We start from the raw sequence: 26,672 nt of genomic DNA, 5'->3' as shown, positions 1-26,672 counted from the left end.
CTATATATCGATAATTGGAGACAACTTATCTGGACCACCCCTCATACACCCCCCTTCTGGTTCTCTGTCTACATATGACCCTCCTGTGCTACATTCACCTTTCATTAGCCCATAGGCTTCTGCCCAGTCAAGTCTTCTCTGAAGCCATTACTACACTGCAGCCTTAATTCACAATACATTATCTACAGGAAATGCTGCCAAGTGAGGATGTAGTCCCAGCTAGTGAAATTAAATTAATTAAATTGCTCAAGGATGCCGTAACTGTATTTGGATCAAAGTACATTATTTGGGATCCTCCTCACCCATTCCCACTGTGTAGAAAGGACTGCATCTTTTGTATGTAGTTGAAATAATGGAAACCATCAAAGCAAACACAGTACAGCCTGTGATAATGTGAAACCTCTAATGGGTCATGATTATTTGAATTGTTTCTCCCAACTGGAAACCATCAGAATTTTTCTAATGGTTTCTGTTGATTCACTTCTCCACCCGCATGTGAACTGACCACATACTTCTACACATTTTAATGGCTAAATTATAATAAAGGTGAGGACATAACATACAAGCTACACTGCAAACCAGATCTAAAACGTGTATTTAAGCAAGTGGATACCCCATCATCTTTGCAGTGGCGTAAAAGTGTTAAAACATTTTGTAGCTGGCAGCAGATGTTTTCTGTCATTATGAAAGAAATTGCAGAGTCATAATTACACAGAGTAAAAGTGTTTATGCTGTAACCTACAGAAGTCAGACATGGTACAAGGTTTTAAAAGATCACAGAAAGAGGCTCAGTTGAAACAGTAAGTAAGAGAAGCGTAAGAGGTGGTGATAAAGGAACAGTCTCACAGTTTATACATTCACTTCAAGGATAAGAGCTAATTTACATAAAATAAAATGTACACATTGCAGGCATGAAAAGTAGCGGTAATTATTATGTGTTTTTCTTACATTTGATTTTTTTTTCACTAAACAAGATGCAAAAAGCATATTTATTTGTGCAGTATTAATATTATTCTTTTACCATGTTGGTGAAAGCACTCGACAATACATTAGCATGTAAAGTTAAATATTATATTTAAAAAAAGGCTTTTTTCACATTTTTGTGCTGATAGCAGATGGCAGTGGAGATGCAGATCATTTGTTCACTTTGGCTGACTAAACATCTTGGCAGAACACAACATGCTGCATTAACTTTAACCTTCAAAGTCTGCAGAGTAGTGCATTTCAACGATGTGCCATTTAAGGTTGAGTGTGCAGGTTTTCATTCTTAAATAAAAACAGGCCGAGTGAATACATAAAAGAAAGAGGCAAAAAACCAAAGAAATAATCATAATTTGTACAATACCTCTCCCCCATGTGCCGAATAATATTTAAATACCAATGAACAATAACAAAGCCATTAAGAATAAGACATTTTAATTGTCATTTGAGTGATTAAAGAGGTGAGTCATGTGTGCGTCAGCTGGCAGTAGGCTACAGCTTCATATGTAGTGTCCTGCAGGCTATCAGATTTCAATATACTTGGTCTTATTTAAGCATCTAAAATGCAAATGCTAATCATAATATGTAGTTTCCTGGTTAATAAAAACAACAACAACACCTAATGACTTGCTAACTGATGGTTACGTAATTGATGGGCTATGCAAAACTATTATTCTTTAATTTGACCTTTGATGCCTCCAGGGATGTTTCAAATTCTAATTCAGTTGTCATAGTGCCCTTTGGGAAATGCAGATGGAAACTGACAGGCTCGCTTGAAGGATGTGTAAAATGTCAAGGGATTTCAGAATTATTCTCCTTTTGATAGTTCACCCCAGTTCATTCAATCTGACTGAAGGAGAACAGTCAGTGAATCAGTTTGAAATGACTTCCAGGCCCCGGCTTCACTGATGCATGTTCGACAACCTCTTTTTATTGTGTGTGCTACGTACAGCTCGTTAGAAATTATGATGTGCACAGAAGCAATTCTCTGCAAATACTCAGAAAAGGTTCTGCAGGAAGGAGCAAAAAGCATCTCGGGCTTCTAGAAAGGCGTGTCCATCTGACTGCCTTTCGGAGCGGGAGACACTACCCCGTAACTCCTTTCCTGCCACCTCAACCACTGCATGTGGACCTCTTTCTGGACCTATCAAGCAAACACACAGGCATAGATATCTGTTTAAATCAGTGTTTAGATTGTATCATTAAAACAACTGCAGTATATTATGGTAAGAGCAATAGCTTGACATTTTGGGAAATTCATTTATTTGTTTTCATAGCTTTGGACCATAGCAATTTTTTGATACATGTGCAGTGCTTAGACCACCACTCAATGTAAGGTTTATGCCAAAGCCGCCCTAAACTAATAGTAATGGTGATAACCAAAATCATCTTTTATGTTTCTGTAAAGGTTAATCACAAGTATCTGCAAGCTCTTTAAAATTCTTAATGGTTTTCATTGTAGTTTCATTTTAGTTAACCATGAATTTTCAAATTTACAGCTTTACAACAACAACAACAAAAAATAATTGAAAACAAGTAAAGCACACTATCTTTTATTGACATGCCAAATTAAAGTTAATTACTTGCATTCCTGATTGGGAAAACAAGTTTTAGTGTTTGACTGTTGTGCTCGGTCTCTCATAGAAGTCCATATTTGGGTATAAAAATGTGCATTCAATTTGTTATACATAACATAATGTCTTGTTTTACGCAAGTTTTTCACATATTTATAAAATATTTTCCTTTATTTTTTTATGACAGTTGGTATAATAAATTTATTAAGCACTATATGGCAAACTGGGAACCCATAATCTGGTATTTTGACTTAGCCTCTTATTACAACAACCATTTTTGTGGTTGGCAGTGCTCATGAATATCCGAGCCAAGACAAAAGCTTAATTGACATCAGACAATGCCGATGGCTTGAGTGCATTTTGGCAAAAGCAATCCCTCATTTAGTCTCCATCAAGCCTTTTACCTGCAAGCTTTGATGGCATGTGCACTACAAATGAAAATCATGTTCAGTGCCTACAGGTTCTGCATATTCATATAAAGATATCTGTTTATTCTGGTTAAATATATGCCTACAACCAGCAATCGCTGAGCCACAGTGACTAGGTACCTACTAGCTTGGCAAACCCTGTCTACAGCATTTTTTTTATATCCCATGTGTTTAATGATTAACAAAAAAAAAGTTTGCATCATTATGGAGCATTATATGCCAACCTACTGCTGGCAAGGAGAGGCAGGTAACTAAACTGCTTGGAGTAAAAATTATTCTGGATTTTTCGCTTCTACACTTACATTTTTGCAGAACTACACAAAGTTAAATGAAATAGAATATTAAATGATGTTTTTAAATTAGTGCAAGGATAAGATAGGGTTGCAGTAGTTTTATATAACAGAGGTGCAACTTGTATCAATTTTCTTAGTAACCAATGAAGAAAAAAGTTGTAGAAGACAAACATCTATATTTAGCAAAATGTCAGACTATTTCTTTTATACTTTAAAAGTGAAACAAGAATCACCTCACTGTTGACAGATGAAAGCTAAACACAGTGTTTTATATATGTATATATTTATATATTTCTTGCTGAGAATCAATGCATTCATTCTGCGTATCAGTGAAACAATTAAAGCATAGGTAATCATACAAATAGTACATTAAATGAAATAATTCTCATGACCATTCTCTAACGTGTTTCTCGTGTCTCTAAAGCATGTGAGTCATATAGTGTACACTGTCTGCTTCTGCCCCCAGCTTTTTGAAAGGTTGGCCTTACATTAATCTTGCCAGTTACATAAGCGTGCTGGGTCCTTTCCTTATGCAATGTTGGGAAGAGAAGTGGAAAATATTTTTTGCATTTTTAGCACTGACAACTCTAAACCAGTTACCTCCTGCTGGAATACAGATTAGCCACAATATTAAATTGCTCACTGAAGCGCCTGGGGAGCAAAGCCTTGCCACACAGCAGCTACTTTAGCACAAACTGCTCAAAATCTTAATGATGGGTATGATAAGGGTCTAGTGGATACATAGCGCATAACAGCTTGCTGAATATATGAGCCATGGCCTGCCAGATACATTGTGAGAAACAGACAAGCAATGTTCTGCTGGGAAACTCCCCATGTTCCTTTGTCATGCATGACATACCTAAATATTGTGGCAGACCATCTGTCACACTTCTCCATGGCAGCACTATTCCCTGATGGCATTGGGCTCTTTCAGCCAGTGAAAATGCTCCGTCGCAGTGCAAAAAACTGTTCAGGAATCGTTTCAGGAACACGAGAGAGTTCAAGGTGCTGACTTGGCCTCCAAACATTCCTCATCTCAATATAACTGAGCCTCTCTGAGGTTGCGCTAAGTGTGACCCATGCTTCTAGAATAACAATAATACGATGCTTCTAAGACACCATGGGACAGTTTTGCGCATTGTGGCTGATGTGTATGAGTCTCACGTGAAGGCTAATCATGCACCACAGTGTGTGTAAATTGTGTGTGCAATTTTCTGAACACTTTAGAGTAGTGTGGTTTGTGTACTGACCTCTTGATTTAGAAAGCAATACAGAATGGCCACAAGAAGCCCCTGTGAAAGAGATGGGTTTAATCATTAATATTTATGATAATAATAAGTGACACTTTCATTAATAAATGGAAAATGCTGCCTAAAAGGACAGAAAGTGAAGCAGATCTAATAACCAAACTGACTTTCAATTCTAGGCCTGCAACACAAAGATCTAATGTCGTCGAGACGCTGTCTCTCAGCCATAATGCTCAAACAGTGGAAGCCAAGTTAACATGAAGGATTATCACAGGATGCTGAAGAGACCATGGTACAGCGTGTACAGTATGTGCCATTAGTGTTGATGCAATCCATGTGTGTACCTGGAAGGACCCCATACAGAGCTCGATACAAAGGCGCAGGTTAATATTGAAGTAGTCGGGCAGAAAATTGAAGAACATGTAGTGAGTTCCAAACAAAGGGATGAGGAGGAGGGTGGATTTAGTCAGGCGCCTGTTGCACAAAAGCAAAGGAAAAAGAGTCTGCTTGTACGTACCTCATTTGAATGCTGCACCTGATATCATCATGCATGCAGACACAGTAATGATCAGATGCCAATCAAGATGATCTTCGTCTTTGTGTGTGTCATTCTGTATGCAGCCTCTCTTTACAAGAGGAAAGGTAAGCAGCGGGGGCATGATTTCAAATAGGGCTATTAAAATGTAGCTGCAGAGACAATGTCTTTATGTGTCGGGGAACATGTGAACTTAACTGGTGCAATTAAGTCAAGCATCATTTAGCTTACTGTACCTATGGTATTTCTTTTATGAGAGCCGGATTTACGTGATGTGCCTGAACATTTTCAGTCAATTAGTGAGTCTATTTCAATTAGAAATTCTAATGAGCCTCTTGGTAAGCGGAACTGCAGACGTGGCCAGACTGACTTACTGAATTATTCATGGCCTACAATAGTTTTTTTTTTTTTTTTTTGGCACAACTTGCAATGTTCTCAGCATCAAAGGGTAACTATCAGAGTAAAAAAGTACCAGTGAGTGAAGAAAAGTATTTCAAAATGTCTGAAAATGTTTACCAATTGAAGATAAACACATCTTGTATCAGAAACGAGATGAATTTGATCGTTTCTGTGTTCAAAATGCAATAATGACTAAAATATGAGATTCTGTGTCACGGCTGAGTTCCCTTTGTCTACAACTGTGTCTGCACCTAAAGGATTACCTGTACTGAGAGGAGTTATTGAACTGGATCAGACGTGGATTGAGCTTTTGTATTAGAATTCTGATGATATTCATGAAGAGCATAAAATTGACCTGTTGAAAGAAAAAGCAAGAATGCAAAATCAATACAAATAATAATAATAAAAATTTTAAAAACTGTGACCAGTATTACATCAAATGCTGCTTTCAGCAACATGATTATTGAATGTCATGGCAACAATATGAGCAGCCAAGCGTATAATTAACTTAGACTGGTGTGGTGCCAATTTTTGCACTCTACTCTAATGGCACAAAAGAAGTTCATCCCAGTCCTTTCTCAGAGGCTGTCTCTAAAAAGAAGGTAAACAAATCATCTACGTAATAATCTCTAATCAGTGCATAATTAAAAATTCATCATCATTTTTTGTTTCAGAAGAATGGGGGCATTTACCGCTATAGAGACAACAATCGGCCCCTTGATGATCCACCAATAGGGTGAGTCCTCATTGATGTCCCAACATCTGTGCAAGAAATGTGCACTTTAGAAGATTTCTTCAAGCATCGCATGCAGTAAATTTAATCAACGTCCTAAAAATAACACCCGACAATTACTGCTGAGTACAAAGTGAATGCAAATTATCCATGTAAATGCACTTACAATATTATGTACAGCAGACTCACGTTCACATTCCCCTCTAATGCGTTTATATGCATCATTTTCATTAATTTAGCACAATTTAGCATTTCACCTTAGTTCCTATTGCTGCTTGAAGTGTATATGAGAAATAATAATGATTGTGGCTATAGAAGCTGTAATTCAAGTTTATACAAACTCTGTGTCCTCAAAATACACCCTGGATCCAATCCACAGGACTATGAAGAGCACCGGCACACCTGTTACAGAAATCAAAACTAGTGTCAGTGAGATGCAATCATTACACATGAAAATGGCTCAATCAGAGTTAGGAAGCTACCAGTGTGTGAACTGACTGGACAAGTATCAATTTTCCTAATATCTGCACCATGCAGAAGGAATAAAATGTAAATGAATTATTTTAAAGGTTGTGTGCACTACAGTGTACATCTTACAGTAAGTACAATGAACCCATATAATTCTATCCAAGATCTCATAGTGTGAGAGGCAGGTACATTCAATCTATAGCAGATCTAATAAATGATCAATATAAACGTTAACCTCCTAAGACCCGAACTCTTCCACAGCATGCATTTTTAATTTCTCTTTGATATTTGGGCTGATTGTATTTACATTCATCAGGTCCCAAAGAATTACCAGGATTTTTTTTTTACCTAATTTTTGTTTCCAAGAAAAATGAGAGCCACTTATGAGGATATTCATTTAAAATTTCGATAGAACAGGAGCAGTACAGTGTCCTCGCAAGTGGATATCAGGCCCTTGTAGAGCAAAATTGAGTATTTTGGTCTAAATAACCCAAAATGTGATGTCCACATATGTGGACGCCAGGTATTAGGAGGTTAATATAGTTCAATGTTGCACATGCCACTGAACCAGGAAACTTTTTAGCTGTTATAATAATATGCACATGTTGGCTGATGTTACTGTTTCTGGTTCTTTTTGACCTTGAAGGCTGCTGTGAAACTTTTATTAGTAGGCTGGAAATGGCTTCAAATTACTCCTTCAATTCTGAGGATGACACATCTTCATGTGTAATGAACACACAATAAAGTGCTAATAAACACTTTAGGTGTGATCCAAATAAAATCCCAATGGGAAAGTAAAAGGTAAAAATGTTATTTTGGTATTTGCTATGCTATATTTACAGAAACTTGAATGTTAACTGAAAAAAATGACAGCACGAGGCAGAAGTTTTCCAAAATGAAATAAATGCTCCAAACTACCTGCAAGTTTGATGGAGTTAAAAATTGAAAATCCCCACTGCCAGTATTTGTTCAATCCAAAAAGAACAACAAACAAGGATTTTTTCAGATTCCTGTTTGTATTCATGTATTTTCTTCGTTTAAAAACACACATACAACAGTACAAGCAGGTGGAATAATTTACTGAAACATGCAAACCAAAATGGAACAAAAGGTAATTCAGGCAAAATCTGAGTTCTAACAAGCTCGAAAGGTAATATTTGGTATCTTCAAGCCTTTTGAAGACTTATTGCTCAAGACTTTTCACAGTATTGTAAAACTTTTTTTAACCTGATTCTTTCTCTAAAGTGTATTACAGTATCTCTAAAAAAGATGAGTTATAAAACTGTAATTTTTGGAAAATTCTAATGTTATCATACATGTCTTCTCACTATTGTTAAATCTGAGATATTGCAAAGTAGGGCCATGTTCTTTAATTTGGTAGGCAGCTCAACGTAGCAAATGTTGGGGAAATTGTATGTCAAGGTCCTCACCCCATCCCAGCAAGCTGAAGCCCCACAGGCATCGGCGGCTATGATAGAAAGAGGAGAGCAGCAGGGAACTGAGGTAAAGTGCCTCCACCAGGAGCCAAAAAAAGTTTGCCATTACACAGTAGTGACAGAAGACCACAGAGGCTTTACAGGCAAACTGACCAGAAAGAACAAGAAGAGGGGAAAGGACAGAGAGCAAAGTGTAAGGAGGAATTAGTATGGTAAGTCGTGCATAAGCAATATGTGATTATGCATAAATATATGAGATCAGGGAAATGCGCCCAGAGGAATTTCTTAATACAAACAAGAAGCACTTGTCCCGAGCATCATTATCTTACTGTGGAAAGGGTGCAGTGGTTGGTGTCGTCGCTTGAGAACAGAGTAGCATCCTTTATAAACACCGCCACAGCTTTCAGGATGAACGTAAGAAAGAGCTGGATGTGAATAAAGTTCCTGGCACAACGCAGTTTCCTGTAAAAGAGCAGGAATACATTTATAACCAATACGAGATTTTGCATTGTACTGTATCATGAGCAGCAAATGCAAAAACATCACATTTCTACAACTGTGCAAACTGGCACAGTCTGTGGTTTTAGTTCATAGTTTTGATCAGTGAACAAAGAAAAATGTGAGTGGCAGAGAACAAAAATAAAAAAGAGACAGAGATGTAACTGATGCCAGTGATCTTGTTCGTGAAGCAATTTACTGGCAATCAGATTAGATTCATAAACAATCAGCTGGAAACAGGAAAAAACAAACTGTAACCCACAGAGCTGGTGCATAAGTTTTTAAAACGCTGTCTTGGCATTTGGTTACAGACTTGGTGAGGAGACTAAGGGACGTGTCAGGCCTACAAAACAGATAGGTGTTGGTTGGTGGGCTTATTTAAATGTGGAAAGAGCCAGGAAGGTTATTTCATCTGTTTCCAGTTTTCATGCAACTGCCTTTTATGGCACCACATGTACTGTACAGACATCACAGTGTTATCAGCTGTGTAATCTAAATCCTACAGAGTGTAAATTTCCCAACTCCCTTATCTCTTACACATTCCATCAGATCTAATTCCAAATGGAGACACAAAGACGTGGCAGAGTTGCAAAACTGCCATGTGCTGTGTGAGTGTCGATGAGTATCAGGCACTGGTAAAAGTTTTTCATAAACCCAGACTTGAAGAGAGTGCCTTGAACTCATCAGCAATCCCACTTTATTGTTCTGTGAACCCTCACCCCCGAGTTGCATCCTTTGTAAAGCAGTTCATCTGAATTTAGAGCTGTTATTTCCATTGCTTATGTCATCCAAAATGTGCTTTTTACTGACAAAAAGCGAAATAAAAATCAGTATTTTCGGTTTATACCTGAAGAGTAGCAGGATCAACACAGCAACAGCCAACACCACTAGAGAGATGCTGTAGCCAATGGTGTATATGAGCTTCACTGAGGCAAAGTAAGACTCCTCCATCTGGAAGCAGGATGAAAATGAAGATTTTGAATGAAAGGAAATTATACTCAAATATCAAAGCTTTTCAAAATGATGTCAGGCATCAAAATGAATGTAATGTCTTAAAATGAGTCCAAATTACAGGCAAGATTGAGACTAAACTGCACTGAGGAGATGACTGTGGAATAACTGCAAGAAAGCTTTCCATATTTTGTGTCTTAGCCTAATGGCAGAAAGGGAGTGGGCTAAGCACATAGCTAAATCTACTACCTATGAAAAAAGCTACTTAATTACAATACACTGTCACATTTAATTACTAATGTTCTACTTCAGGTATTTGGAACATTTAAGACGGCTTTTTTAAATAATAATAATAATAATAATAATAATAATAATAATAATAATAATAATAATAATAATAACAATAATAATAAAAAAAAGATGCTCTTTTTAGCATCAAATATGGAATCTTTCCAAAAGAAAAGACTTCATGCTCTCTTTGTGACTCCAGATAATGTGAGCTATTATGCAACGGGTCAAATTAGATCCACTCATTCTGCAAAAGTGTTTATATTTGTATGATTTTTCATCTCTTGACAGACAGCCAACTATCATGTGTTAGCTGTACCTGAATCGCCAAAGAAGCGAAAATACATGCACAGTAGTTCAACTACAGTCCCAAATGTGTCCTGAAACATGGAATATGTTAATAATTTTGCTAGCTTTTTTTGTTTATTTCCACAATTGGAACAGGTGCATTTCTGTCCTTCTGTTTTGTTTCCCCTTTATTGCTGTTGGTTGCCTCTTTGTTCCTGGTGCTTCTCCTCCTGTTTCTAATTTTCTGCCTGACCTCTGTGCTCCCAATCTAGTCTCACATTCCTCAGTCTGACATCCCTAGCTGCCTCGCTTCAGCAACTCTCACCTCGGGAATGTCATCATCCACATTGCAGGCAACATGGTATGGTGGGAACGGCCTCGACCAACCTCCACTTGTACAGTTTCGGCTCACTGACCCTAAAGACGAAAGATGTGAGATCAAGAGTCAGTTGTGCAATGCTGAGACTGACTTTAGTAATAATCAGGGTTACATATTTATGCGTGATATTTTGATGCAGACTGAAATGTCAGAAAAAGTTCTCGTGGATTGTCATAAAATTTCTTACTTTAGTGCTGACCCCCCTGACTCATCATCTAGACTTCATCTGCAAAACTGACATTCTCAACTGTAGCTTGTGTGTAGTGGTAATCAGGAGCATGACAATTCTGAAAACCAACACCAAAACTGCAATACAAACATCTGCATTATTGTAGTTTCATTTGACCATATCCTGATACGTGCGTAGTTCTGTTGAGGCCTAGTTAAAGCAAGCTAATCTGGTGAAATCAGTCAAATTTAAAAATCATTCAAGAAATTGGTGAGCTGAAAATAAGTTTAATAGTGGTAAAAAAAAAATTCCCCATCTTTTGCTATTAATCCCCTTTAAAGAAAACCAGTGCACTAACGACATAGTGGCTCCTCCAGCTAATGATGATCACAGTTCACATGTTATTGTACAGCGTGAAGAACAGAACGAAACTGATATGTTTATATCATATCATATATATTGATTACATTTTCAAAATAAAGCAACATCAATTCCTTAAGTATTTGCTAGTGTTAAACATGACTATTATTAAAAAATGTCATTTTCTGGGGGGGACGTATCAAATGTGTTCAAATTCATTCACCATGACTGGCGCCACAGACGCCTCCTTTAATGGAAACAAAATGGTTTCACAGTTTAGCACCAGCAGCGTCTGTAGCTGGGACTGACCAAATACGTGGTTGATCCTACTGTTTGCTTGTTGGGGTTAGAGCACGGCTTTCACACTGTGAGTGCTCGGGCCCTAATAAATCAAATTTCTACTGTATGTCTGAAAATGCTGATGTTTTCAATCCTTTTAAACCTCATGTCTGTCATTGTATTAACCTTTTTCAGTTGTTAGATTTCGCTCGCAAGTTAAAGTCCTGCTCACCGACTTGACATAAAGTTAATATGGCGCTTAAATTTTGCCCAGGGCATCAATGTACTTAAGTATGGCTTCACTGAGCTGCTGCCTCTTAGTGGTGGTCAGAGTCTGTTGAGTATGTACATCTTGTTTGCTCATTTTGGGTTTGACTATCTGTGCACACTTTCAAACTTGTTTATTTATCTGTTAGTGAAAATTTAATTGGATTGCAGTCTCCTGTGACAACACAAATTCATAGCCTGCCCAAAAGATCAATTTAATCACCAAATGAAAAAAAACACCCACTTTATGAAGACATCAATATTACAAAAAACACCCTTTGACGTCAGAGGATTAATAATTTAGCTTAATAATGGCCCATTTCCAGCATGTGATCTGGCACTCACCTGTGCTATTTCTGAAGAGGGAGAAGACTGCAGGACAAGCTCTGTGCACAGTCTCCCCAACAACTGCATGAGGCCAGCAGGTGACCGCATCCCAGAAGGGCCAGCAACCTTTTCGACAAAGGTTTAGGAGGAGAAAGAAGGTTAGAAAAGGTGAGTATCAGAGTGCTGAAACAGAAGGAAAGACAGTGAGATTCCATAAATCATATCTGAAATACAGTTAAAAATATATAGATAGAGTGTAAAAGCAAGTGGTGTAAATGATGAGCTTGCTTCCAACTGCAATCTTCAGCGCCCACCTCCTTGTACATTTCATAAGGACAAAAAAAAGTACTGTAGCTCCCTAAGCAAGAGCCTTATCTTGTGATAGATTACATACATAAATCCTTATGTTGCTATCCTTATTGGTCTCATTTACTGATGCATCAAAGTGATATATCACCTAGTTTGTTTTCATTCTGCAGTTAGAACGCCAACAAGAATATTTCCCGATAATGGATGGTTTTCTGTGAAGCTTCTATTCCAGCTCAGACCCCCTGCACTTAATGTGAGCATTACTATATTTCATAACACAACTGCAACCACCCATGAATTCATATGAGCAGTTGCAATGATGAGAACAGGATGGTTTGATTTCAAAAAGGAAAACACACCTTCTGTGCTTCTGTTCTCCTGTTCTGCAATGTACTGAAGGCAGTGACGCTCTTCTTTCTCCAGCTGAAAAATGTATTCACATTCAGGATGCAGACTTGATAACGCCTAGAGGTACAAAACAAGGCAAGGGGAGAGATGTTTAGTACACTGAGAGGTATAAGCTGTGCTAAGTTAGTGTCTCATTACATGAAAGAGGCTCTCCGTGTATGTGAAAAAATTGCGCCTTCTTTTAAAAGAGCAGTGACTCATTTTACTTTCTAGCTAAAACACAACAAAACAAAACAAAAAACATACTTATTTCCATTGATGGCATTTACCAAAAATATCTTTTAATACATCACACAGAAGACGTTTGAAAATGAGCAACTATCCATCCATGCTCCGACTTAGACATTCTTCTTTTTATCGGTGTCCTAATTTTTCACTGTGATGTTTTTTGGGAGCCCAACAAATAAGGGGGTAAAGGGTCGATGTAAGCTAAGTGTTGGATGGTAGCGAGTGCAGGGAAGAAAGCAGCAGAGTGGCATGAAACTGTAAACTTAAAGTGCATGAATTTGTGTGTATTGCTGCAATCTGTTGCACTAAAAGATATTTTTGTAAAAATACATTGTTGTTGTTGTTGTTTTTTGTTTTTTTTATTTAAAAAAAAAAAAAAGGTCAATGCGCTCTCATGCCAGCACATCAAATAATATCCTTTTGTCAGATGCTGTCTGGGTCCAGCTGAGTCCTGCAAAGGTCAGCCTAAGAGGTAAGTCACTGTTTATCCATCAGGGGATTGCGGTTCCCATACTGCTTGGAGCTTTGGAGCTTTGCGTTTTGCACCTTACTTTGCTGTTACCCCGCCTCTCGCCCTATGACAGCCGGTTTAGGCTGCAGCTTCCCACAACCTTGAATTGGATAAGCAGTTAGGAAAATAGATCGATGAATGGACCGTGACCCTGAACTGGATAATCGGACGTAAATGGATGGATGGATGGTTTAGGCACTAAATGCTGATTGGTTAGGTTTAACCAATCAGAGTTTTGGCTACATTTTGCTTTATAGCAGTACTCTTTAATATCAGTAACCGTGCACATTGTAAAATGAAAAATGGGAGCCATAAACCTGTAAGTCAGGGCAAAGACTCCAAAGAACAAATGCAACATGCGACCCCCTTGGACTGAGAACGCACTGGATATACAATAAACCATTCTCTGTGATATGGGTAACATACCATAGATAGGCAATACTGGGTGAAAAACATCCACTATTATTTTATAGCTTAACATCCGACCCTCCAGTTAGGGTCAACATTAATGTTTTTTATGTAATCTACCTCACAAAACAAGCACACATAAATTTAACTGAACATTTTTTTAAATATACTGCACAACAATTTCTCTCTCTGCAGGAATGCAAATGGTCGGCAGTGACTGAGGTAGATTTGGGGGGGCTACAGTGACAGGTATGGGTTAAATCAAAAAAAATCTATATATCTTATTATTTTATCCTGCCAGCAAACTTATGTGGTCTCAATCTAAAGGTCAGAGCAGCAGAGGGGGTCTTGTTGAGCTGTTACAAGATACTGCAACAGTGTGCTTCATATTATTGCTACCCACCTGTACATAGATAGCTCAATATGGTGCCTCACCATATGAAGGCAACAGAATCTCTTACTGTAAAAGCTTCCTTGACGTCAGTTACTACATTCCTCAGTTTAATAATCTCTCTACTAATTCCAAAGCAATATGGTTATTTCCATTTAGAAATGGAAATTATCTGGAGCATCTGCCATAAAAGAAGAAAAACATTAAAGCAGAAATATCACAGATAGAAGAGATAATGAGTCAGTCCACCTCCTCCTCCTCCCCTTTTAATAAGCATAAGGTCACTGACCATGTGGCGCTTGAAGACACTGTACGTGTCCACAGGAATAACACTGTGCGACTACACATGTGTGGTCAAGGTACCGCTCTTGTTTTGCTGACTCTTAACTTTATGAGGATGTGTTTTCCTTATGGGGATAAAAGCAAGTCATAACATAATGTTCTCTGAATTAATGGATATACAACTCGTGTGTGTGCGGATTATAGTAGTAGAACTATCTTTATGAGGCCTAGTTTGAGTCTTAAATCATCAGAGTGAGGGTATTTTGGCCTATCCTCACTTTCTCACACCCGCTTTAAAGCACTGGTTGAAGATGAAGACTTGTTTTTAGTTTATTCTAGAATTAGTTTTATATTAGAGTTAGGACAGAGGATGGGAGCAGCACTTATTTGTGATAGTTAACTTCAAGATAAGGCACTAGGAAATGTATTGTGTCAATGAATGCCCTCATAAAGATAATCAAACAAACATGTGTATGTTTAAAACACGGCACAAGGAAGAAACAAAAAAACGGAGGCAAATATATCATAACGCCTTTCTAATTTTAACATTTTGAGGCTATCTTGCAATTTGCTTCCCAATGCCGAGTAGTTACAGGGCAGCTCTTTGAGCTGTTTCTTTACTTTGAATCCATTTAACCTCCACGGATTAAGACAGCAGGTCACACAGCCCTAAAACACAAAACATCTGTTACAGATACACACATATTGCTAAGACTTTTGTCCTTGTTTCAGCTCATTTCCATCTCAGTTTAAAAATCCTTGAGGGGAAAACAAGTGTCTTTCTGACAAGATGCTACCAAGCTCTTAATGAAACAAACCCTCAGAGGCTAAATTCCTGTGGGACGACAAAGACTTCCTGTGGAGAACCCTGATTAGTCACCACCTTTCTGAGTGCCATCCAATAGGATGAACTGTTTGTGCGCCACAAGCATTTGCCTTTAAAAAGACGAGTTTTTCTGTAGGGGAAACAGCCTCATTTGAAAGGCCACCAGGAGTGATTTCATGAAATTACATGCGCATAGTCGTGCACAAATGTTTTTAATATCATAAACCTGTGCTTTGATTTGAATTCAGTGAAGTGTAAAATTATCGGGGGGAAAAACACCGCAGTTTAATTTTACTGAAAAATATTGGTTGACTTTCAGGGTTGTTGCACCAATTCTGCTGAAAGACATGAAAATTGGTTTGGAAATGGAAAATAAAATGATGAATGAGTAGCAAAAGACCTGATTTAAAAAAAAAAAAATCTAATATATACGTGTTATTCTAAAGTTGTCATTTAAAGAAATGGTGAAATGGTGCAGTTATGAATCTCCTCACTATCAAACACTAAATAAGTGTCAGTTTTACATGTTAGATAAGATATTTACGATCAGGTCTGCCTTTGAGATTCTTATCAAAGGCAAACAGAAGGTTGTTTATCCAAACAAGAAGAAACTTGTACCTTAGAATTCATAAAGAGTTACTTAAAAACAGATATCTAAACTTGGGGAATGAAACTGTTCATTTCTATTACTCATCTCAGCCATTTTCATCTCACTGTGAACAAGTTCATCATCTCTCTCTCACACAAACACACACACACACACACACACACACACACACACACAGATAATGATAGTCTTACAAATAACAGACCGCTTTAGTATGTATGCCAAAACCACCTACAGAATAAACACATACAGGAAACTTGCTGGAAATTAACACAATCTCACTGACAACTGTTGGACACAAAAAGTGTTTCCTCTTCATTTTCTTTAAGTAAGTGGAAACAAACATGCAAGCACTCAGTACTATCTCCCCTCCATCAATGATACGTGGAAATGTTAGAAACAACCAGAGCATACATATCCCTGCCAGTCCTCTTTGTTCCTAATGCAATGCTAATAATATAATGAGAGGTGTTATGGTGAATTTTACCCAACAATTACTACTCTTCTCGTTCAAATGCTGGCAGGGGATTTTTTTTAAAAGGCTTCTCTTGTCTTCTGCAGATATAATGAATGCAAACAGAAAGACTGTGCAGTGTGTTGCGCTTCAGTTTGTATAGCGCTAAATTGTTTCCTTCTAAACCAGGGGTAATTCATTGTAAAATTAGTTCTAGGGCATTTATATTCATTGTTGAAAAATCATAAATATGACTAAATAGCTGTTTCTCATGCAAAAGGGTGCTGTGAGGACATTTATTCTATAGGAGTAGCGTGCAGGTTAGGGGAAGTAAGACCCGTTTTGAATGGCAGGGGGTGAGGAATACAGCAAGTCAAGACTGGATGGTTACAGGCACCAAGGGTGCATGATTGCTCATGCATTTCAAGAGCATGATGGAGACAGTATGCTGCAGTTAAAAGACAGAAACAGTGGGAGATTTAAAGATGGGTGGGTGGCTGCACAAGGTAAGTCTGAACAATATGAGCCTTGAAACTAAATGCAAAGCCAGTGGTCCATTTGCGTTGCCAGGTTAGCATGCTGCCTGCCATAAAATATGTTCCCTGAGAGGTGAAGCCTATTATCCACTAACTACCCAAAAAGGGGCCATAGGAATGGGCTCACTTTGCAGATGCTGCCATCTATTTTCAAAAGCAAATGGGGTGCACTTTTATGCTGCTTTACGCAGTACTCAGGCACAGTGCAAAAACATAACATCGTCATTCAATCAGAAAGATAGAACAAGAGGTCAGCCTCTAAAGTTCAGATTATGTCAACAGAAAGGAACAGTTTGACTTTTTTTTCCTTTTTGCTTTCTTGCAGGTAAGATAGATATGAACGAAAGAGCTGGTGTAGTTTAGCATAATTGGATCAAACAAAGTCTGTTCTAGATTTTCTCTTCTCTTTTATAGAATGTAAATCTACACGTAAGCAATCAATCTAATAGCAGAATGAACATGGTTTACCTCAGAAGGTAAACCATGTTCATTCTGCAATGCAAATTTTCAATCATATCTGAGCTTTCAGCAGACTACAGACCTCCCATACAGTACTGTAGCACTGGTCTTGTTTGTCGTAATTGTGTGTGTAGTTCATTATGATTCTCAGCAGTCCTGAGTAGCGAAAGAGAATGAAGAGGTACACGGGGATGAGTGTTTGCCCTGTTCCCATTCTCTCTTTGCCACACTGATCATCACACCACCCGTTTGTCTGCTTTTCATATTTCTAGTCCGTTATGGAAATTAGCGAGGTGGCCCTATAATAATATCCCCATAAAATCTGTTGATTAGGAAAGAAGAAGTGTTGGCATATGAATGTGCGCAGATGTGTGTATGGTTTGTTGCCTGTATTGCTCCTTCACAGTTGACCAGACAAAACAAATTGAGCACTAAACACAGAGTAAATAATTTATAATAATACTGGCAAACAAAAGTCACTCAGTTATTTTGATCTCACTAGATAATTTTAGTGGTGACTATGATAAATCAGATAATATACTGTACTTCATCCCTTAAATACACCAGCAACACAATATATACATGTTTCCATCAATTACTACCTGACTGTTATACTTACTATAGCACCAAAAACGACAAGTGTTCAGTGCAATGGTACACTATTATTTTCATTATCATCATCAATCTATTTTTTTCTTTAATCAAATTAAGACTGAATTGTTTTATGCAGAATATACAGAATGGAAAGAAAGCTATATTGTTCAATATACAGGGTGGGCCATTTATATGGATACACCGTAATAACATGGGAATGGTTGGTGATATTAAAGTCCTGTTTGTGGCACATTAGTATATGTGAGGGGGCAAACTCCTCAAGATGGGCGGTGACCATGGTGGCCCTTTAGAAGTCGGCCATCTTGGATACAACTTTTGTTTTTTCAATAGGAAGAGGGCCATGTGACACATCAAACTTATTGGTAATGTCACAAGAAAAACAATGGTGTGCTTGGTTTCAACGTAACTTTATTCTTTCCTGAGTTATTTACAAGTTTCTCTTTGTTCACAGCCATTGACATGTCGAAGAGGTTAACACGTGAGGAGCGGATCGAGATTGTGTTGATATCTGGTGAACGCAGTAACCGGGTCATTGCAGCAGATTTCAATGCAAGACACCCTACGACACCACCCATCTCCCATGCTACAGTCAGCAAACTGCTTGCTAAGTTTCGTGAAACTGGTTCAGTGTTGGATTTGCCAAAATGTGGACGCAAGAAAACTGTCACTAATGAAGAAACATCAGTGGCTGTCCTAGCTTCATTCAGCAAGAGCCCACGGCGTAGCACTCGCCGCACGTCACTGGAGAGTGGCATTAGTCGAACATCCCTTCGGCGGATATTAGCTACTCACAAATGGCCCCCTTACAAACTCCAGCTACTGCAGCATCTCAACGAGGATGACCCAGATCGGCGCACAGAATTTGCAGAATGGGCAAAACAAAAATTGGAACAGGACCCTCAGTTCACGCAGAAGATTTTGTTCAGTGATGAGGCAAACTTTTATGTGAATGGTGTTAACAAACAAAACCACCGCTATTGGTCTGACACTAACCCACACTGGATGGATCCAGAAGGCAATTGTCTATGGTGTGAAGATACGAGATGTGCAGCACCTGAAACTACGGATACTGGATGCCTGTGCTGGCATTTCTCCTGCGGTGTTGCTATCAGTGTGTGAAGAGTGGGAGAAGAGGGTTGCATTGACAATCCAACACAATGGGCAGCACATTGAACACATTTTATAAGTGGTCAGAAACTTGTAAATAACTCATGAAAGAATAAAGTTACGTTGAAACCAAGCACACCATTGTTTTTCTTGTGACATTACCAATAAGTTTGATGTGTCACATGGCCCTCTTCCTATTGAAAAAACAAAAGTTGTATCCAAGATGGCCGACTTCTAAATGGCCACCATGGTCACCACCCATCTTGAGGAGTTTGCCCCTCACATATACTAATGTGCCACAAACAGGACTTTAATATCACCAACCATTCCCGTGTTATTACGGTGTATCCATATAAATGGCCCACCCTGTAGTTTGGAAAAGCTGAGCAAGTCTAGAATATGGCATTTTGTGGCAGACCAAAGACAGAGAAAACTAAGAAAACTGGCAAATATTCACATTTGGAAAAAGAAAAGGTTTGACTTTCTTGCCCATAAATACATGTACAACATCCACTCATATACAGAGATACACAGAAATCCTCCATCTTATCCATATTAAACCCATAATCACACATAAGCACATATAAACTCACTGGCCACTTCAGTAGTTACACCTTGCTAGTTCTGTGTTGAGGCAAAAATGTGTGATGTCATGATAGCATCGCACATATGCTGCAGATTTGTTAGCTGCACATCTACAATGACAATCTCCCATTCCACCATATCCCAAAGGTTCTCTACTGCATTGAGATCTGGTGACTGTGGAGACCATTTGAGTGCAATGAACTCACTGTCATGTTCAGGAGACCATTCTGAGTTGAGCTTTGTGACACAGTGCTTTATCCTGCTGGAAGCACCAAGAACGGGATGGACATGGTCAGCAACAATACTCAGGTAGGCTATGTAGGGGCCCCAAGTGTGCCACACCATGAGCCTGTACTGTTTGATACAAGGCTGGATGCTCTCATGTTGTTTATGCCAAATGCTGCCGCAGAAATCGAGAATCATCAGACCAGCCAATGTTTTTCCAATTTTCCGTTGTCCAATTTTAAAGAGGCTGTCGAATTGTAGCCTCAGTTTCCTCTTCTTCAACTGACCATTCTCCTCTGACCTTTGGCATTGACAAGAATCTTTCACCCAGGGAGCTGCTGCTCACTGGATATTTTCTCATTTTTGGACCATTTTCTGTAAACCCTAGAGACTGATATGTGAGAAAATACCAGCAGATCAGCAGCTTCTGACATACCCAGCCATCAGGCACCAACAACCCTGCTTCCTCAGACACTTAAATTACCTTTGCTCCTCATTCTAAAGCTGGGCTTTAACTTCAGCAGGTCATCTTGACCATGTCTACATGCCTAAATACAATGAATTGCTATGATATTTGCATCAGGCACCTAAAACTGTACCTGACTGTAATCCGTGATGCTCTCTGTAATCTATAGTCTTATAGCAACAGCAGTACATTAACATTGTGACATTATTTCAACTCCTTCAGTGTGCAGCTGACACGCAGTATATCAGTGTGTACATTCACGTCAGAAAAATAAATACTTTAAACCTCTGTGAAGAAAAATTGTCTGGAAACAGACACAGAAGCTCAAAAAGGCGGATTGATTTGTTACCGATGTGCTTTTCTTTTAAGTAATGCAGTCCAAATCATGCAGTCTGCACAGTCAGAGAAAATGTTTAAAAACATGACCTGGAGCTGATGCGCTTCAGCTGTGTAACCCTTGTGTTGTCCTCGGGATTCCCATATACTTGTTTGCCATTCACCTACGGGTCATTTTTGACTCGAGGACAAGGGGTAATTACACTGTTTTCTTGCTGCTTTGCTTCAGACACATTTATTTAATAATAGAATTATCTCTGGAAATTCGGCGACTTATAAGTTTTTCAGCTCATTATTACTTAATAAAAATAGTTCATCATGACTTTTCTTTAAAAAAACAAACAAACAAACAAACAAAAAAACATGCAGTCAAAGTAAAGACACTCACAGCTGGAGCCAAACACAGAGTGAGGAAAATCCCTCGGACACTGTACATGTCGTCCGCTCAGTAGGTTTCTCTCCGCTGAGTCCAAACTGCTTTCCTGAGACACTCTCCAGCAAGAGGACGGGATGCTGCGCTCTTTCCAGGTGTAAATACTTTTATCAATACGGCAACAATATAAATGTAGGGATTCCGGGATGCATTTTCACAATAAAAGCCTCGCCCCCGAGCTTCTCTTATGTAATGCTTGTGGATAAACAACTTTTCACACATCTCCATGAAAACAACAACAACGCCAATAACGCAGGAATAATGGAGACTGACCTGTATCAGGTACGTGTGGCGAATTTGGACCATATCGTTCTTGTCTTTTATTTTGAAAAACAGCATCAGTTCCTAGCTTCAGCTGCAAGCTTCACAGCTCAGACGCAGTTAGAGCTGTGCACCTCTGCCTTCCAGAGCCAGGCTGGGTCGCCAAATACCCATAAATATGTGCTTTGATAATATCACTTGCGTACTGTAGTTGGACAGCGTGTCTCGTATCAAGCTGTCTTAAGGTTTTTTGTTTTGAGAGAGAAAAAACTTAGTACATTGCAATTATACATTGCTAAAAAAAAAAAAAAAAAAAAAATTAATTAATTAATTAAAAAAATCAAGGGAAGCTCTAATATTTAATTCAATTCAATTCAATTCAATTTTATTTATATAGCGCCAAATCACAACAAAAGTCGCCTCAAGGCGCTTCATAGATACAGAGAAAAACCCAACAATCATATGACCCCCTATGAGCAAGCACTTTGGCGACAGTGGGAAGGAAAAACTCCCTTTTAACAGGAAGAAACCTCCGGCAGAACCAGGCTCAGGGAGGGGCGGGGCCATCTGCTGCGACCGGTTGGGGTGAGAAAAGGAAGACAGGATAAAAGACATGCTGTGGAAGAGAGACAGAGGTTAATAACAGATATGATTCAATGCAGAGAGGTCTATTAATACATAGTGAGTGAGAAAGGTGACTGGAAAGGAAAAACTCAATGCATCATGGGAATCCCCCGGCAGCCTACGTCTATTGCAGCATAACTAAGGGAGGATTCAGGGTCACCTGGTCCAGCCCTAACTATATGCTTTAGCAAAAAGGAAAGTTTTAAGCCTAATCTTAAAAGTAGAGATAGTTTCTGTCTCCCGAATCCAAACTGGAAGCTGGTTCCACAGAAGAGGGGCCTGAAAACTGAAGGCTCTGCCTCCCATTCTACTTTTAAATACTCTAGGAACAACAAGTAGGCCTGCAGAGCGAGAGCGAAGTGCTCTAATAGGGTGATATGGTACTACAAGGTCATTAAGATAAGATGGGGCCTGATTATTTAAGACCTTGTATGTGAGGAGCAGGATTTTGAATTCAATTCTGGATTTAACAGGAAGCCAATGAAGGGAAGCCAAAACAGGAGAAATATGCGATCTCTTTCTAGTCCCTGTCAGTACTCTTGCTGCAGCATTTTGGATTAGCTGAAGGCTTTTCAGTGAGTTTTTTGGACATCCTGATAATAATGAATTACAGTAGTCCAGCCTGGAAGTAATAAATGCATGAACTAGTTTTTCAGCGTCACTCTGAGACAGGATATTTCTAATTTTAGAGATATTGCGCAAATGGAAGAAAGCAGTCTTACATATTTGTTTAATATGTGCGTTGAAGGACATGTCCTGGTCAAAAATGACTCCAAGGTTCCTCACAGCGTTAGTGGAGGCCAAGGTAATGCCATCCAGAGTAAGAATCTGGTTAGATACCATATTTCTAAGATTTTCAGGGCCGAGTACAATAACCTCAGTTTTATCTGAATTAAGAAGCAGAAAGTTAGCGGCCATCCAGGTCTTTATGTCTTTAAGACATTCCTGCAGTTTAACTAATTGGTGTGTGTTATCTGGCTTCATGGACAGATAGAGCTGGGTGTCATCGGCATAGCAGTGAAAATGTTTGCTATGTCTTCTAATGATGCTGCCTAAGGGAAGCATGTATAATGTAAACAGAATTGGTCCTAGCACTGAACCCTGTGGAACTCCATAATTAACCTCAGTGTGTGAAGAGGACTCTCCATTTACATGCACAAATTGGAGTCTATTAGATAGATATGATACAAACCACTGCAGTGCAGTACCTGTAATACCTACAGCATGTTCTAATCGCTCTAATAGGATATTATGGTCGACAGTATCGAACGCTGCACTGAGGTCTAGCAGGACAAGCACAGAGATGAGTCCACTGTCAGAGGCCATAAGAAGATCATTTGTAACCTTCACTAAAGCTGTTTCTGTGCTGTGATGAGCTCTGAAACCTGACTGAAACTCTTCAAATAAACCATTCCTCTGCAGATGATCTGTTAGCTGTTTGACAACTACTCTTTCAAGGATGTTTGATATAAAGGAAGGTTGGAGATTGGCCTATAATTAGCTAAGACTGCTGGGTCTAGAGATGGCTTTTTGAGTAAAGGTTTAACCACAGCCAGCTTGAAGGCCTGTGGTACATAGCCGATTATTAGAGATAGGTTGATCATATTTAAGATCGAAGAATTAATCAATGGCAGGACTTCTTTGAGCAGTTTTGTAGGAATGGGGTCTAAAAGACACGTTGATGGTTTGGAGGAAGTAATTATTGAAGTTAACTCAGAAAGATCAATTGGAGAAAAAGAGTCTAACTTAACATCAATGGTACTAAGAGTAGCTGTAGATAATATTACATCTGTGGGATGATTACTGGTAATTTTTTCTCTAATGATAAAAATTTTATTTGTGAAGAAGTTCATGAAGTCATTACTGGTTAACGTTAAAGGAATAGTTCGCTCAACAGAGCTCTGACTGTTTGTCAGCCTGGCTACAGTGCTGAAGAGAAACCTGGGGTTGTTCTTATTTTCTTCAATCAGTGATGAATAGTAAGATGTTCTGGCTTTGCGGAGGGCTTTCTTATAAAGCAGCAAACTATTTCTCCAGGCTAAATGATGATCCTCTAAATTTGTGACACGCCATTTCCTCTCCAGATTACGAGTCATCTGCTTTAGGGTACGTGTTTGAGAATTATACCACGGAGTCAGGTACTTCTGATTAGAGACCTTAGTTTTCACAGGAGCTACAGTATCCAGAGTCGTACGTAGTGAGGAGGTGAAATTATTAACAAGATAATCAACCTCTGTTGGGGTAGCGTTCAGATAGCTGCTCTGCTCTGTGTTGGTACAGGGCATTGAAGATGATAACAGTGGGTGGATTATATTCTTAAACTTAGTTACAGCGCTTTCAGAAAGACATCTACTGTGATAAAGTCTACTCTCCACCGCTGTGTAATCAATTATTGTAAATGTAAATGTTATCAGGAAATGATCAGACAGGAGAGGGTTTTCAGGAAACACTGTTAAATGTTCAGTTTCTATGCCATATGTTAAAACAAGATCTAGAGTGTGATTAAAGTGGTGGGTGGGTTCTTTTACATTTTGAGAGAAGCCAATTGAGTCTAATAACAGACTAAATGCCATGTTGAGGCTGTCATTCTTAGCATCTACATGGATGTTAAAATCACCCACAATAATTATTTTATTTGAGCTCAGAACTAAATTAGATATAAAGTCTGAGAAATCAGACAGAAACTCTGTGTAAGGCCCAGGTGGACGATAGATGGTAACAAGTAAGACTGGTTTCTGAGTTTCACAGCTGGGGTGGACAATGTTAAGCATCAGGCTTTCAAATGAATTAAAAGTCTGTCTTGGTCTTTCATTAATTAATAGGCTGGTGTGAAAAATTGCTGCCACACCGCCCCCTCGGCCTGTGCTTTGAGGTTTCTGGTAGTTAGAATGACTCGGGGGTGTTGATTCATTTAAACTAACATAATCATCCTGCTGCAACCAGGTTTCTGTAAGGCAGAGTAAATCAATTTGTTGATCAATTATTAAGTCATGTACTAACAGAGACTTGGAGGAGAGAGACCTAATATTTAATAATCCACATTTCACTGTTTTACTCTTTGGTTCAGATGTGGATACTGTACTGTTCTTTCTTTGTAATTGTTTATGTTTAAGTTGTTTGTTGCTGGTTTTTAGTTTGTTTTTTGTCTTTTTGGAAGCTGACACAGTCTCTATGGAGATGGGTTTTTGGGGGGGTAGCAGGAGGAGAGAAGCTGCAGAGAGGCGTGTAAGACTGCAACTCTGCTTCCTGGTCCCAACTCTGGATAGTCATATTTTGGGGGGTTTAATAAATTTGTCCATATTTCTAGAAATGAGAGCTGCTCCATCCAAAGTGGGATGGATGCCGTCTCTCCTAACAAGACCAGGTTTCCTCCAGAAGGTTTGCCAATTATCTATGAAGCCCACATCGTTTCTGGGACACCACTCAGTATAAACACAAAGTCAGTTAAACTTCAAGGTTATTCTATTCAAGTTTTCTTGATAATTTGTATCACGTTTTCTTGCAAAAAAGAAAAGAAAAGAAACGAGAAGACAATCTCTCCTCATCCCTCCTGATCTTTCTCTAGATTTAGCATGAGATAGTGCTTGCAGCCCATTTACATTGCACAGGAAATCCAACTTCTCCAGTATAGCACATCCATACGTGCCATTGCAAGGCTTTCTCTGACTACTAGCACAGGAGTTTGCCAGTGGGGCACTTGTACATGTTTCTGGCTAAACTGTCAGACGCAGAATCTCTGAGGGAGGTATGAGGGCCCAAGGTCCTCTACAGGGAGTCTTGAGATGCCATCGTTTCACAAGACTATTTCATGCCTGTCACATATGCTCAGTGTGAACTCGCTGTCATCTGTAATACAGGTCCCAGTAAAGGATGGGAAGTCATACCGCAGAGTCTATTTCTGACAGCTTGGTCAGAAATATGGACATGTGTAGTCTGCTGGAAATAACTTTGCAGGGCTCTGGCATTGCCCTTCATGTTCCTTCTCTAACAAAGGAGTCGATATTGGTTGTACTGCTTAGCTGATGTCCTTCTACCATCCTGCCCAGCTTTCCTAGCGTAACAGCCTGTCTCCTCATATCTCCTCCACACTCTTGAGGCTCTGCTAGAAGACTCAGCAAAGCTTCTTGTGATGGCAGATATTGACGGGCCATCCTGTGGGATCTGAAATACCTGTGCAATCTGAATGGGCTGCCTGTACCATTTCACGCAGCCAGTAATTACACTGTGACATTATCAAAAGACAAAAATAGAGAAAAAAACAGTCAAGAGAGATAAGGATTAGGCTGCTTAGGTCTCTGCTTCCTAACATCTATTATTGTACGATCTACTGTACAATATAAAGTGCCTTGAGGCGACTGCTGTTGTGATTTGGCGCTATATAAATAAAATTGAATTAAAACTGTGATGACTCAGAGTTCCTTTAATTTTTTTCAGCTATGTATTTCATCTTTAACAGAGAAAAACACTCTCTGTGGTTTCTTTGTTTTGCAAAGCCATATCAGAATAGAGGATATAGGATTTACAACAGAGGAACTAACTAGCAGCTTTTGAACTCAGTTACTCATCAAACACAGAAAAACACTTTCTTGTCTTTAGAGAGAGGTCATCCAACAGAAAGCAAATGTACATGGATGTAATGTTAAGAAACACATTAAAGAGCTCATCTTGTTCCCTTGAAATACTAAATCAGACACAGATTAG

At 38.9% G+C, this 26,672-nt stretch overlaps 1 protein-coding gene across 1 annotated transcript; it reads right to left on the bottom strand.

The window, feature by feature from the left end:
- Positions 1-704: 704 nt before the first annotated feature.
- Positions 705-21,182, bottom strand: ghrhrl (growth hormone releasing hormone receptor, like). Its single transcript, XM_084922025.1, has 13 exons — positions 21,042-21,182; positions 12,569-12,674; positions 11,919-12,026; positions 10,445-10,536; positions 9,440-9,543; positions 8,424-8,556; positions 8,089-8,242; positions 6,532-6,592; positions 6,150-6,219; positions 5,721-5,812; positions 4,868-4,997; positions 4,527-4,568; positions 705-2,125 (listed from the first exon to the last, which is right to left on the bottom strand). The coding sequence occupies exons 1-13, from the start codon at positions 21,087-21,089 to the stop codon at positions 2,024-2,026; spliced, it is 1,242 nt and encodes a 413-aa protein (XP_084778151.1). The 5' UTR covers positions 21,090-21,182; the 3' UTR covers positions 705-2,023.
- Between the last annotated feature and the right edge of the window lie 5,490 nt (positions 21,183-26,672).

This window comes from Perissodus microlepis, chromosome 23 (genome assembly GCF_051167445.1).
Source record: "Perissodus microlepis isolate ML-2025 ecotype Zambia chromosome 23, ASM5116744v1, whole genome shotgun sequence".
Lineage (NCBI taxonomy): Eukaryota > Metazoa > Chordata > Actinopteri > Cichliformes > Cichlidae > Perissodus > Perissodus microlepis.
Note: the sequence above shows the minus strand (reverse complement) of the source record. Positions and strands in the feature narration are given on the sequence as shown.

Coding starts and splice junctions, on each gene's coding strand:
- ghrhrl (XM_084922025.1), bottom strand. CDS start 21,089: ATGTACAGTGTCCGAGGGATTTTCCTCACTCTGTGTTTGGCTCCAGCT. Junction 12,027..12,568: donor GGAGAACAGAAGCACAGAAG/GTGTGTTTTCCT, acceptor TTTGTCGAAAAG/GTTGCTGGCCCTTCTGGGAT. Junction 8,243..8,423: donor ACCACTGCACCCTTTCCACA/GTAAGATAATGA, acceptor CTTTCTGGTCAG/TTTGCCTGTAAAGCCTCTGT.